Source organism: Dromaius novaehollandiae, chromosome 3 (assembly GCF_036370855.1).
Source record: "Dromaius novaehollandiae isolate bDroNov1 chromosome 3, bDroNov1.hap1, whole genome shotgun sequence".
NCBI lineage: Eukaryota > Metazoa > Chordata > Aves > Casuariiformes > Dromaiidae > Dromaius > Dromaius novaehollandiae.
Genome location: NC_088100.1, coordinates 54,440,725 through 54,453,751, shown reverse-complemented (window position 1 = coordinate 54,453,751; position 13,027 = coordinate 54,440,725). Strand labels below are relative to the sequence as shown.

Here is a 13,027-nt window from a genome sequence, read left to right as displayed (position 1 = left end):
GCTTCTAAACTAGTTGAGTCCCAGAGCACTGCAAACTTTAAGAGCACTGAAATACACACAGATGCAACAAGGCAACCAGACCACATCACAGAGTAGAGGATTAATTATGGAGCTCCTAAGAGGCGCTCAAAGTACAGGGCAGCAGTAAGCAGGTAAGCAGGTCTGGAATACCTCTAAGTTTGTACACTGTGGAAATTATTTTTCTTGTGTTGTTACAGGCTTTACACACCTACATTAGCAGAAATTTTGATGCAATTGTTGACAGATTTCATATCATCCTCTGTGTTCTGAACCTGTCTCTCCCACTTCTGCACTTTTTTGTAAACATGAAAAATGACCCACTTTGTAAGCATAAGGTGCTTTCAAGAGCTGGAAAAGTTCAGAAACTGAAACAAACGTAATGTCTCCAATGAAAAACACCGAGTTTATATGTGCTGAAGTAGATTGCTATTTCAGACCTAATCTGTCACTGGGTCTTCTGGACGAACAGTTTGCCTTTGATTTGACAACCAGCAAGTTGTACTATCAAGACATATCATTATTTATTATATTTATTATTATAAATTATATTTATCATTATAATTTATATTTATCATTATTATTATTATTTATATTTATTATATTTATTGTTATGTGCACGATTGACCAGGACTATAGTTAATCCATCAGCTCTACAAGTTAAGAGCAGGAAAGGCTCAATGTGGTTGGTGGCTTTTAACTTAATTTTTAGCAATTTCCATAGCAAACCATGGCAAAAATACATTAAAGGACTAGTACAGAAAACAACATGCTCTGTACATGTCAAATTTCAGTTAGCTGCCAGCCAAGTTCACTACTGAAAGCTGTGTTCAGGAGATGTCAAGGAACATCTACCTGTCTGGTGGTGATAGCACTAGCCCATCACTTTGAACAGACAGATTGAACTGTCAGCTCTCCTCATACTTCATGTGACTAACCTTTCCTTAGTTTTTTTTAATCAGTGAAATGAGCTACCATCAGAGTGTTGTTCTGTGGATGAATGGTTACTAGTTTAAATACGGATACTCTTCCTTCAAAACACAGCTGACCTCAGAGAAAACTAAAATAATTGTCAGACTAGCTCCCTGCAAATCCAGAGCTGTTGCACTGAGATGTGTCAGAACACAGACCACTATCCAGCAAGCAGAGACAACTGGGTTCAGGCCCATTCAGTCCACCACGAATCTAGCAGTGATTATCAAATGTGATTTCATTAGCTGAAGTATCAGACAAAGAAGGACTTTGCATAAAGCTTCAACGCAAAGGTCTGAGTCACTGGGAAGCTCCTCTGCTTTGTCTGAAAACATGCAGGAGTCCTGGACAGGCTAGGAGCAGCTTCGTTTGTAACAGTATAGAGTGGCCCAGGATCCACCCAACATCTAAGTCCATTCTGAACCGCACACCTAGAAGTTCTCTCTACTTCCAGTAAGAAACTTTCCTGATCCTAAAATATTTCCTGGAAAGAGGATGAAAAATAGCCTTTACTAAACAGGCTCCCATAACAGGAAGCAGAAGCCTCCATTTTCTTTTAAAAACATGGAAGAAAATGTGATGGTCTCTACCCTCTCAGGAAAATAGCTTAACAATTGCAGCATGTGTCCAGGGCATGAGTGCTGGAGAGGTTTAAGCCCATCATGTCCCGTCTTGTGTCCTGAATCATCTGACTGATGGTAACATCCCAGGGAATTACTTTAGTCTTCCTGTTGAAACTGCACCAATATGCAGTAAAATATTCCAGAATTTCTAGCTGATAAAGATGATGTATGACACAATTCTAGTACCTCTTCAAGGAAACAAGACACGGGTTTAATTCTCTCAGGCTGAAGACAGGGTCAGTGTTTCTGCCTGTGAACTAGTAACTGGATGTGCATGAGTGTTACACACATGCTATGACATGCTTCAGCATCACCCTTCTCTTAATAAATAGGAGACTTGCCCTGAGACTAAATTAAATATAAAATAAAATAAGACAATAACAAATGTCACTTCTGAGAGAGGGTTCTAAGCTGCAGACAGTAGGAGAAGGAGATTAATCAGGCACTAAAATCCCATTAAGAGTCTTATGATGCTCCTGCCCTCAGAGTCTCCCTATAAGCTAGCTTTAGATGACTCTTCATGTAGCATATGGACTTAGGCAGCAATCTACTCAGCAAGCTATTCTGGAGCGGAGCACCAAGCAGGCAACACCAAAGGGGAGTGCAGACATCTCTCTCACAGCTCTGAATTCCACTTTGCAGACAAAGTTTAGGATCTGCAATTTTTAATGGTGTAGTGCCTTGGTATCTTTAGCCAGTAGCTTATAGCCAAAAGATTACAGCAGTATTCTATTGCAGCAAAGATATTTACTCTATAGGAAGAACTCTCTCCTTCCCCCACAAGATTAAGATAAAGGCTCCTATAACACAACTGAATATAAGGACATTAAACTTCACAGGTAGAATTTAGGACATACTGTCTGTTCAGGCGATTGTATTTTTTTGTCCTGAGAACTGAACGTTTTGCACAGCAGAGCGAAAGAACAACAACAACAAAATCAGCTACTACTCTAGAGGTGTATTTATATCAGATCAATATATTTAAGACAAAAAACAAGTTTAAGGAGGAGGGAATTAAGCTTTCAACTCATTTATCAGTCATGTAAATTAGCAAACCATATTATCCAGAAGAATTATATTAGATATAATTCAAGTCTCATCAAATATAATTCAAGGAGATTTTAAGAACAATATTCTGCATATGAAAGAGTAAACTTAAGCAGAAGGTATTTACCTATTCTTATGCTAGTTATTTGTGCCCTCTGGTGGAAGTAAATGTATTTTGACTTTGCCATGTATCTCACAATTAGCTTAGGAGACAACTTTAATACACTATAAATCCAGAATGTAAAGTTCCAAAGCAGAAAAAAGCAACAAACCTTAACTTTATTGAATACAGTATTTGCATGCATCTAATAATGAGGGAAAAGATAACAGAATATTTTGTTTAAAACAATCTAGTTCTTACCCGATCTAAGCTGTCCACAACCCTTGCACAAAGGAGTGCTCCTGGTAGGTCAAAATAATTATCATACAAATAGTATTTAGCTGAAAAAAAAAAAAAAAGAAAAAAGATCAATCCCCCCAACATCTACTTCCTTTAATTCATACTGCATGGTTTAATCACAATTAATAATAATGTATGGTTTAATCACAAATAACAATAATAATAAAAATATTATTATTATAAGCTCCTATTTGGATTTTACTGGTAATAAACATTGTCTGCTTCCTCACTTAATGATAAATTTGTCAGCCTTTATTCCCACTTCTGAGTCTCACTCAATTAACAACTGTAAGTTGTTAATCTATAGATTAACAAGGCAGTGAGATTTTCAAAATAGATAGTATGGTCCCAGAAGTAGGGGTGGAAGAGACAGAGGAGAATCAGAAGTCTTTTAAGAGTCATCATACAACTCTTTGAAAATTTTCTCTAGCAGTGGATTGTTGTTGGCAAAAAAGTCTTGACTCGGGAATTTTTCTTAATTTATTTTAATTTATTGCCAATTAACACAAACTTTTAATGACTGATTCAGGTATTGAGTAACAAAGAAGACATAAACAATGTCCCTCGTGGTGTCCTTGCCCTGGTGTAATTCCCCCATCGCTGCAGTCCCTCGGAGTGGCCCTGCCCTGGTGTGGGCTAAATGTGGCCACAGTTTCTCAGAGGTATCTCCTCCAGCATGAAGCACCTCTTTGCAAGAGCGCATCTTCAGTCATGTCCCCAACTACGTCCCCTTCCAACACGCCTCCTCTGTTCTGTTTCTCCAAACAGGTCTCTTCACGCTTCTCCTCACATGCCCCCATTTGTGTCTTCTCCTGTGACTGCTTGTGTGTGTGTCCTTACTTGTCAACTCCTGTATCTCCAGCTCCCAGCAGCCACTGCTCTTCCTTAAACCCGCCTGAGCAAAGGTGCCACATGCTCCCCTGATGGGTTGCAGTTTTGGTAGGTGGTAGGTTGTTTTCATACATTTCAGAGCCAGTTGGAACCTGCTGTGACTGGCACAGCGTGGTTCATGACCTCCTAGCACCCTGCTACCCAAACCCTGCCATTTATGCCCAATACAGGCCCCACAGAGACTTGAGAAGTTCTTGAAGAAACATCCAGACAGGCCTTAGCATGTGCATGCATGGAACAAGGCTTCCTGGAGACAGTGCTGCAGCCCACAGGGAAGCAGGCCCACCTCACGATGTGAGCCCCACAAATAGCTCATGATTGGGTGGATACAAAAATCCCTCCCAGGCTGAGGCCATGTTCAATAGTTCTTTCCTAGGGCTGAAATGACTCAAGAGTGATTTTTTGTATTCATGGGACTTTAAAGTATTTATTTTTTTATTCATGGGACTGTGCTGTCCCTTATGTATGTTAAAGAATCAGTCAGCAAAACAGGGATTAATATTCACAAGAGAGGAGGCCAAGTTCACTTCTCAAAGAATAAGAAAGATTTCATTTGGTCACATAGCAGATGCACCTCTCTCATCTGCCCAGTTGCAAACAATTAGCTGTACTGCAGAGTAAGTATCATGAACAAGTTATGATAGCAAAATCTTAAGGAAAACATCTCTGCTACAGAGGACAATACAACTTAGCCGAGCGCTTTGTCTTTATTACCTGCAATAGCCAAGACCAAAGCGCAGAGAAAGCACAGGTGGCTAGCAAGGATGCAGACCCAATCACAGTGCCCTCACAAAGTGGCTCCATCTTCAAACAAAGAAACCTTCATCATAGCAGGAGTGTAGGTTTGTCCCCATATCTGCTCTGTCCTTTGCACTTGTACTTAGGCCTCTGATATCAGCAGTGTAATGAGTCAACAATTAACAAAAATTTGTGATTTGCCAACAGGTGTCCTAAGCATGGCAATCTCAGTCTACTTCATCAAGGAACAATGTGACCATTTCTATAATGAAAACAGATCTATATTAACACCTCATTTTACATGAGATGTTATTTGTCTCATCGTTGGTGACCTAAATTTACGTTGAACTCCAGTATTAGAAGTTAAAAATACAAAAACAAGTCCCCCCCCAAAACCTACCTATTCCAGTAATTCTCAGCTCATATATTTTTAAATATTTGAAGCATTTGTAGTAAGAACTAATACTAGGAAGTGCTGATACAGCTACAGTAATTTTGAAGAACACTGCATACTTAGATGCACCTACCTGAGCGGGAAAGCATTCCACTGACCGCACTAAAATGCTTCCATTCCCTCCTTCCGTAAGTCTCCAGGATCTCTTCAGATGTCATGCTCTTAGTACCATGGCTTGCCCTGTTTGATGCATTAAGGTATTAAAAAAAAAAAAGTTAACAACAGCCTTCTAGTGCACAGTAATGTATTGCAATTGAATACTGAGGTAGGTGCCTATGAGCTGATGTTCACTTCAGAAGTAACTCTAGTTATAACTGAGAAGCTTTCTAGGACCTAAGCTTTTATCATATGCATTACAATCCTCCATAAATTAAAAGCATTACTACACAGAGGTGAGACTGTTTCGGGGCATGGCTACTGTGTTTCACCTGCTGATGCAATCACTCTGCATTGTTTGAATATTCTCACTTGCGTGAGAACATTATACTTGAACTATCAATATAAACTGCACAATAAAACACAGTGCAAAGAGCCTATATGCCATTCTAAAGTCTCGTAACATTCACAGAGCGCAAGGCAGAACTATGAAAAAAGCTCCTGTCAATAGCATTAGCATTAGTCATTAGCACTGACTCTAAGTCAGTGATGTTACTCCCAATTAAAAAAAAAAAAATTACTCCAGATCTTTGCAGAATTGGACAAAGAGTACATTGGTAGCCACTGAAAAAGTGAATTTAATTTCAAGATCAGTATGCAGTCAGAGTCTTAGGCAGAAAAATAAGTACTAAATCTATACTGAGTCACAACATTAACTAATATATAGTCTGATGAAAAAGCACACTACAAAACTCATCAAATGTTTACTAAAAATTAGATATTCCTCACTGGCAGCTAACAGAAATGTTATGCAAAGACCACCTAAGGAACATTAAGAGAAAATGAACACCAGGTTACCAAAGAGTATTTAAACTTTTACATACTATTTTCAACATATATTAATTTAAATGTTTAATAAACCTCAGAGATGGCTTTCAGAAAGAGTATAAAATGTTGGTATTTGTTTAGCAATAAAAATATATTGTCAATATTACCTCAAAACTGTTCCATCTTCTGCAAGTTTCAGGAAGTTTCCATCTTCAAGGTCAAACACCAAGCCTTTACAACTGCATATAATGTTATTTAAAGGAAGAAACAAGCAATGAATGCTTTCAGAGGAATGCTTCATTATATACCAGAATTATGAAATGCAGTTACAGAAGCTATACAATGATGCTACACAAAAGCAGCAAAATCACAACCCTTCAAACACTTCCATGTTTGAACAATGCTGTATATATGCAAGTACATATTATTACAATGAAGACAGGATTTCGCTTACATAGCAAATTCCTACTAAATAAACCCTGTTTCATTGTTCAGTGAGTTCAGTGTGACTAATCATATAGATAAGGTTGCAGGATTAAGGTCCAAACATATACGACTAAGAAATGTGATATTTAAGTCACTTCTACTATTAACAAAAAATATTTTTTCTCCGTTACAACTCTCCTATTCTATTATTAGACTAAGAATATCAATCACTAATGGAGAGAGGGGATGGAGAGAGGGGCAGAACATCAATCTAAATGAGGCAACTGAATACCTAAGGAGTATGTGAAGCAGAAGCAATGCCATACTAGCCAGCACTAACAAGGAGAAGAGTGCACAACGTACTGCAGATGTACTGCTGAGTTCCTAGCTCCACTAGGAAATTTGTAGCTTACATCTGTAAGGTACAACTGCATTTACGTTAGTTAAGGTTGTTTGAAAAATGAGTTTGGTATTCAATACCTAAAACAATAATGAGAATAAAGACCGAAAAAGTAATGCCACCCTCATCCTCTATCACAAGATACCCAAAAGAAAGTCGGTATGCCATGAAGGCAGCAAGCAGACTCAAGCCTTTCACGGATGAAGCTGATGAGAAGCCTGGGAGAGCAGCACAGAAAGAGAGCTGCCAGCACTACGGGCCTGCACGTCCATGCTAATAAACCCCCAGATCCAACAAAGGACTGAAGCCTGGATATCTAGATCTTAATAATGGATTTTATGCTTCACAAATCTCAAAATGTGAGGAATACAGATACATTCCTTGTCACATGAAAGAGGAAAGTAGACCTGGTTGGAAACCATCAAATACTGAATTGTGAAAACAATTGACCATTTTTTTTTTCTGCATATAATGCAGAAATTGTTCAAAAACGTGTTTCTGTTAAAAAAAATAGCGACAACCAGGCCTTCAAGGCCCACCTCCTCTCCAGGCCTAGACAACAGTCTATTAAGGTTGGAATATCAGAAACCCATGTCCAAATTCCTGCTCAGAAACCACTCAGCTCAGAACAGGAACTTGCATTTCAGTTTTCTACATTACAGCTTTGTGCCTAAAGTGCCATTCCTGGGCTACTTCCTGGCATGTCACCGTTCCTCAGTTCCTCATAAGACTGTTGGGATTATTTTGCCTTACACAAACAAAAACACATCTGTTAAGAGAAAAATGAGATATGACTAACTTCTGAGAGTTACTGGATTTACCAATTGAATTGAAGGTAGAAGACATAGGAGATATACAGAATAGGAGATTAAGTCAGACTAGAGAACTTCTATCTAGACAGCTAGAAGCACAAGACAGAGCAAGCCTGGATATTCAGTTCTGTCTTCCAAATACCCAGGTTAGAAGTAGCTCATGACAAACACTTGCTCCAACAAGTATTTGAAGCTGTAATTTAGGAATTTTCTATTGGGCTTGACAACCATAACAATGACTGTCTAAAGCTAAATAAGCTATTTCCTAAGCTTTGTAAAAATTATAGAAAAATGGAAGTTTGAAGGTAGCCTTTGTTATTTTCAATGTACTTACCAGAAGTCTAAGCTCTCTGGAGTTATATTCAGCAAGTCTTTGTCATAACCCTTCTCCGTTACCAGATACTGAGCAAAACTATCATATATTAGCTACAAATGAGAAAATACATACATTAATTATATTGATTCAATGAGATCAAAGATACTGCTTTTCTGGGAAGTGGAGAGATGATATGAGTTTTAGTGCTTCTTAAGAGAAATCAAACCAGGGAGTCAGGGAGCCTGCCGCTTTGCTTACTCCCAATGCAAACTAACTCTGTGCCTAACGTTTTTTCTGTCATAGCTGGAAAACAGCTCAAGACACTTGCATAATAGTTCTCGTGCAATTCTTCTAGCATAATCAAGTTTGCAGCCTTTTACCTTATGCTCCAGTTTTTCAAGAGTGTTGGGAAACTATAATGGTAATAACTACTGAAGACTAGTGGCTACTTCCCTTGCCCATTTTTTTTTTAATGTCTCAGTTACCATGAAGCAACAAGTGGTTTCTGAATCAATAAACAACTACAGTTAGAGGACATTTTTTAAATGCCCTGAAGAACACACTTTGAATGAAACAGACAACCCTTGAATAAACTGTGGTTATTTCTATGTTCAGAAACAACTCTGTTAAAGCCTGGTACAACAGCTGCTAAAATTGTAAAAGGGGAGCTACGTAGATGCTGCCAGGTCCTTAAGTAACAGAAAAAATCCTACATAAATAGTAGTTGTCCCCTTTTCTTACGGTTCTTTCATTAAAGCTGTTCCCTGGCCTTTTTATTACAAAAGCTGCTCTTGGAATGAATATGAATTATGTCTGAGAAAGAGCAACATGAAGGCCAATACAGAAAGAGTAAGAACTAATTGGCTGCTCAACTGTCAGCATTTTTAAGTTTTTATTTCCAATGGATAAGAAGGCATGTGATGCACATGTGTCAGTCTGTCTCAGTGTGCTGTGAGAAGATGGAGAGTGAACTAAATTTAGCCCTTTTTTTAAAAAAAAAAACCTTTCAGTTACCAATTGTCTAATGTCTGCTTTCATCAGAGAAAATTATCAGGAAGAATGTGCCTGTGTAAAGATGTGATGCGTGGGACAACAGAAGGAACATGCAAAGTTAAGCGCAGAGTTTCGCAGTTTCCAGCAGGAACATAAGAGCACATATATGGGAGCACAGTATGGTCCTAGGATTGATCCCTCTTTTGTAAGAAAGATGCCTCTCCACAGGAAGTCAAAAATTGCTATAGGAAGCAATGCAGCCTTCCAAAACAGGATACACTGAATCCAATAGCATCCCTATTGTAAAAGCGGGATACCTCAGAAACATGTTTCTGAATCAAATTCTGCAGTGTCTTGCAATTACTGTATGATTTTAATCAAGTACAGTGCAAAATGTGCTGTAGGGGAATGGAGGGAAATAAAAGGTGTGTGTGTTGGGGGGGGGGGGAGGGGGAGCAACGCCAAGTACATCCATGACACCGGACAGTACATTGTAAAGTCCTGACACCAAAAAAGAACTAGGAATCAATGAAAAATCATCAAAAAGTTTGCAATGCGCCAGCCTGAAAAAACAAGCTTCACGGACGGTAATGGACTGCACACGACCATACTTCCTCTCCGTAAAGGCAACAAGGCTAATTCAGAGATGCTGCCTGCCTTTAAGCTCGACGTTTGATTTTAAGGACTAGAAACGGTCGCCTCTCGGGAGCGCGGCGTGCTTACAACTCCGCCTGCAGCGCCTGTCTCTGTTCGGGGGAGCCGACCTTCCTCTGGTGCTGCTGCAAACTCTCACGAGTTTGCAGCGCCGTGTCCAAGGAGAAAGACATGGCTGTGCCCTGGGCTCGCACGGAGCGGCCTGCTCAAAAAGCCCTCCGAAAGAGATCGCTTTTTATTATTATTATTGAAGTTTGTGTGTGGTATTTAAGGAAGGAGGCGCTGGGCTCAGAGCCCACCCCGCCGCCGCCGCGCCCTCCCCGCGCCGCAGCCCCGCGCAGGCCGGGCCGCGCTGCGCGCACTCACCCGGGCGCTCTGTGGAAGGCGGTAGCGGCAGAGCGTGTGGTCCAGGTCGAAGCCCATCACCTCGCAGTCGGCCAGGGAGAAGTGCCGCGGCATGGCGGAGCGGCAGCGGCGCCGCCGCCGTCGCGGGGAGGCGGGCAGCGGGAGCAGCCGGCGGCGGCGGACGAGGAGGAGGAGGAGGAGGACGAGGACGAGGAGGAGGCGGCGGAGGAAGGGGCGATGGTGCTGCTTCCTGCGGCGCGGCCCGAGCCCGCCGCCCCGCGATGTCCCCGCCCCGGCGCGGCCGCGCTCACCTGCGCGCTGCGCCCGGGAGCCCTGCGAAGGGCCCGCGGCCGGCGTTGTGCCGGGGCAGCCGGGCAATGAGCCCCGCAGCCCTGCGACGCGCAGATGTACGCGGATTCAGCGCTCGGGTTTTAAAAAATCTCGTTCCCGCCGGCAAATCGTGCGCTCGGAAACAAGCTGCACGCGTTAAAACCGAGGGATTTCGGCTCAGGTGATGTCCCCGTGGAGGCCGGCCTGAGCCTCCTCGGATCGGGAGGACAAGTATGGTCCCCACAGACGCCCGGGAAGTAGAGGGGTGAGAGCTGAGGAGCAGGATGCAGCAGGGAGAAAAGAAAGGAGCTGGTCTTGCTTGGTGTGAGGACAAACAGCCAGTGCCATCCCATAAGGGCCTACTAGAAGACAGTCTTCCTGTGTAAGTAGACAGATGCTCACTTCAATATGTAAATCCCTACAGGGAATACACAAGACTATACACTAAATATTTAGCTGTGAAAATGCAAAACCCTGGGGGTAAACTACCTTTTAATTTCTTGTCAGCTTTGGTCATAAGGAAGAATAACCTAAAGAACAGCGTTGACTAACATGAAACACGTAAAAGCCAATTATGGTGTCACTATTTGGTTTTTGTGGGCCTTTTTGACCTCTAGATAACATAATTAAATAGATGTTTTGATAAATACCTTCCCAACAAGTACTACTGTAGCACAGTTATGTAAGTGCTAGGTGGAAGAAAATGACAGAAGAGAGTTGCATGGACTTAATTCTGCTGCTCTCTACCACTAAACTTGAAAATGGTAACTGAGGCCTGACGCAGGATTCTTAAATAGCTGGCCTTGACAGCACTGTTCAGAAGTCCTCCTCATTCCTCTTTGTAATTCTTTTTCTCTCCTTAGAACAATGATGTCACTCAAACTTTGCTTTGATTCACAAAAGACGAAAAATTCTAGTTCAGTTAATTTGAACATAAATCTCTTGCTCTCTTCCTCTCTCTCTCTCTCTTTTAATTTTGGTATGGCTATAAATAGAAGAATACAGAAAGAAAAAGAAATATTTGCACTGGCAGCAATTGTTATGAAATGTTTAATTCAAGTCAGCTTTTCCAGAGTTTACCTCAAGGGCAGAGCTGTTAAGCATTGTGCTTTGCAGGTAGGTAAGCTGAGGTGCATAACCATAGCAGCAGTGCACAGAGATTTGAAAATAAAAGACCAAAATTTTGTTTTGATTATAATTTTTGCAGGATGATGCAATGATGATGATAATTTTGCATTCCAGAACCAAAGACTTCTGGAAATAAATTCAAATAGTTGAATGTGATACAATATATGCATATATCAAAATGCAATGATATGCTCAGACAGACAAAGAAGTGAGAAATTTAAGTTACAGGACCTGCCACATAGGTATAAAAATTCAACAGAGAAGTTCAGCCTCAGATTAGAAAATGGACTTGACAGGAAAATACATGGAAATTAGGAATAAAAGTCAGTAATGCCAGCAGTGGGACAAGATAAGCACTTAAGATGTCAGAGTAGGAAAGAAATGGGTAGCATAATTCTACCCTAACCATTGTAAACCAGCTTTTATCAAAAGATCTCTGTATCTTCCACAGACATTAATATACTTTCTAACATTCTATAACTATTCCCCAAATTAACAGGTGTGAAGACGAAGGAGAGAAATTCACCCGGGGTCACACACACAGCAATGATCACAAATACCAGGATGAGGCAGGAGGCTGGGAACTCTAAGCACAAGACAGTCTCTTTTCCTAAAGCTACTTGCTTTAGGAAACACAGAGCAAAGTCCTGCCCCACTGAAGCCAGTGGCCACAATTTCTGTCGACTTCAATAGATCCAAGAGTTCATCCACAGTTCTTGTTTCCCACTACCCTTACATTTCTCTGTCTTGAAGATTGATTCAATGGGGGAACTCTTATTCCAGAATGATTTTTCTTGTTCCCAAAAGACCTCATGCTGCTTCTAAAGTTATACTTAGATTATAGCATTTTAAATTTAAAACTTTAGCTTGCTATATGTGTAAAAATATCTTATATGAAAGCACACCATGAAACAGACTTTACACACTGCTCTAATGAGACAGTTGGATAGATATCAAAAATCAATAGCCTCATTTTTTGTATTTATTTTCAACTAAATGTAATCCTTGAGCATCCATAGATCTTGTGAGTACTGCATAATTACATTAGCAGTAATGACAAGCTATCTTAGAATATGTAACACAGAAGTAGTAATCATATTTAATCTTAAATAACTTTGTGTTACAATGCTCACCAATGGAGAGATTCAGAGAGTTAAATTTCAAGTATATGAAACTAGAGATTAAATTAGAACAATAAGGACAAAAAATATGGAAAATCTTGATGGAGAGAATGGGTTTTCAGTCCAGGGAGAAGAGAACATAAACTAAAGAATATCACCTCCATCTTCAGTATTCACAGCACCAGCCTGATAACAGGAAATTCCTAACGCAGTTTAGTCTAAACTGACAACGCACAAAGTTTTATCTCGTCTTAAAAGCTTTGCTTTGTCTCACAGTTTCTTCCTTTCAGAAGAGTCCTTTAAACACATTGATATCTCACTCCAGGATCTTTTTCAGAAAGGTGCTGCCTTTAACTGAAACCCTCCATAACAATTACGCTAACTTAATGTATTAACAGCATCCTTTCAGATTATTTTTTCATTCTGTGTTTAAAG

General features: G+C 40.4%; 2 protein-coding genes across 4 annotated transcripts in view; one reads left to right on the top strand and one right to left on the bottom strand.

Moving 5' to 3' along the window:
* The window catches only part of NT5DC1 (5'-nucleotidase domain containing 1), a 164,041-nt gene extending 153,765 nt beyond the window's left edge, over nucleotides 1-10,276 (bottom strand). Inside the window, exons 1-5 of one of the 2 annotated variants that reach the window (XM_064508902.1) lie at nucleotides 10,035-10,276; nucleotides 8,040-8,131; nucleotides 6,235-6,306; nucleotides 5,217-5,323; nucleotides 3,022-3,101 (exon numbers count right to left, since the gene is read on the bottom strand). In XM_064508902.1, the coding sequence (XP_064364972.1) occupies nucleotides 3,022-3,101; nucleotides 5,217-5,323; nucleotides 6,235-6,306; nucleotides 8,040-8,131; nucleotides 10,035-10,127 (444 nt within the window). In that variant the 5' untranslated portion in view covers nucleotides 10,128-10,276. The remainder of the gene's footprint in view (nucleotides 1-3,021; nucleotides 3,102-5,216; nucleotides 5,324-6,234; nucleotides 6,307-8,039; nucleotides 8,132-10,034) is intronic. The other variant, XM_026123533.2, reaches the window with a different exon arrangement.
* Nucleotides 10,277-10,333: 57 nt separating this feature from the next.
* FRK (fyn related Src family tyrosine kinase) overlaps nucleotides 10,334-13,027 on the top strand; it is a 69,223-nt gene continuing 66,529 nt past the window's right edge. For both annotated transcript variants that reach the window (XM_026123536.2, XM_026123535.2), the window contains exon 1: nucleotides 10,334-10,725. The gene's annotated coding sequence lies outside the window, so the exon portion shown is untranslated. The remainder of the gene's footprint in view (nucleotides 10,726-13,027) is intronic.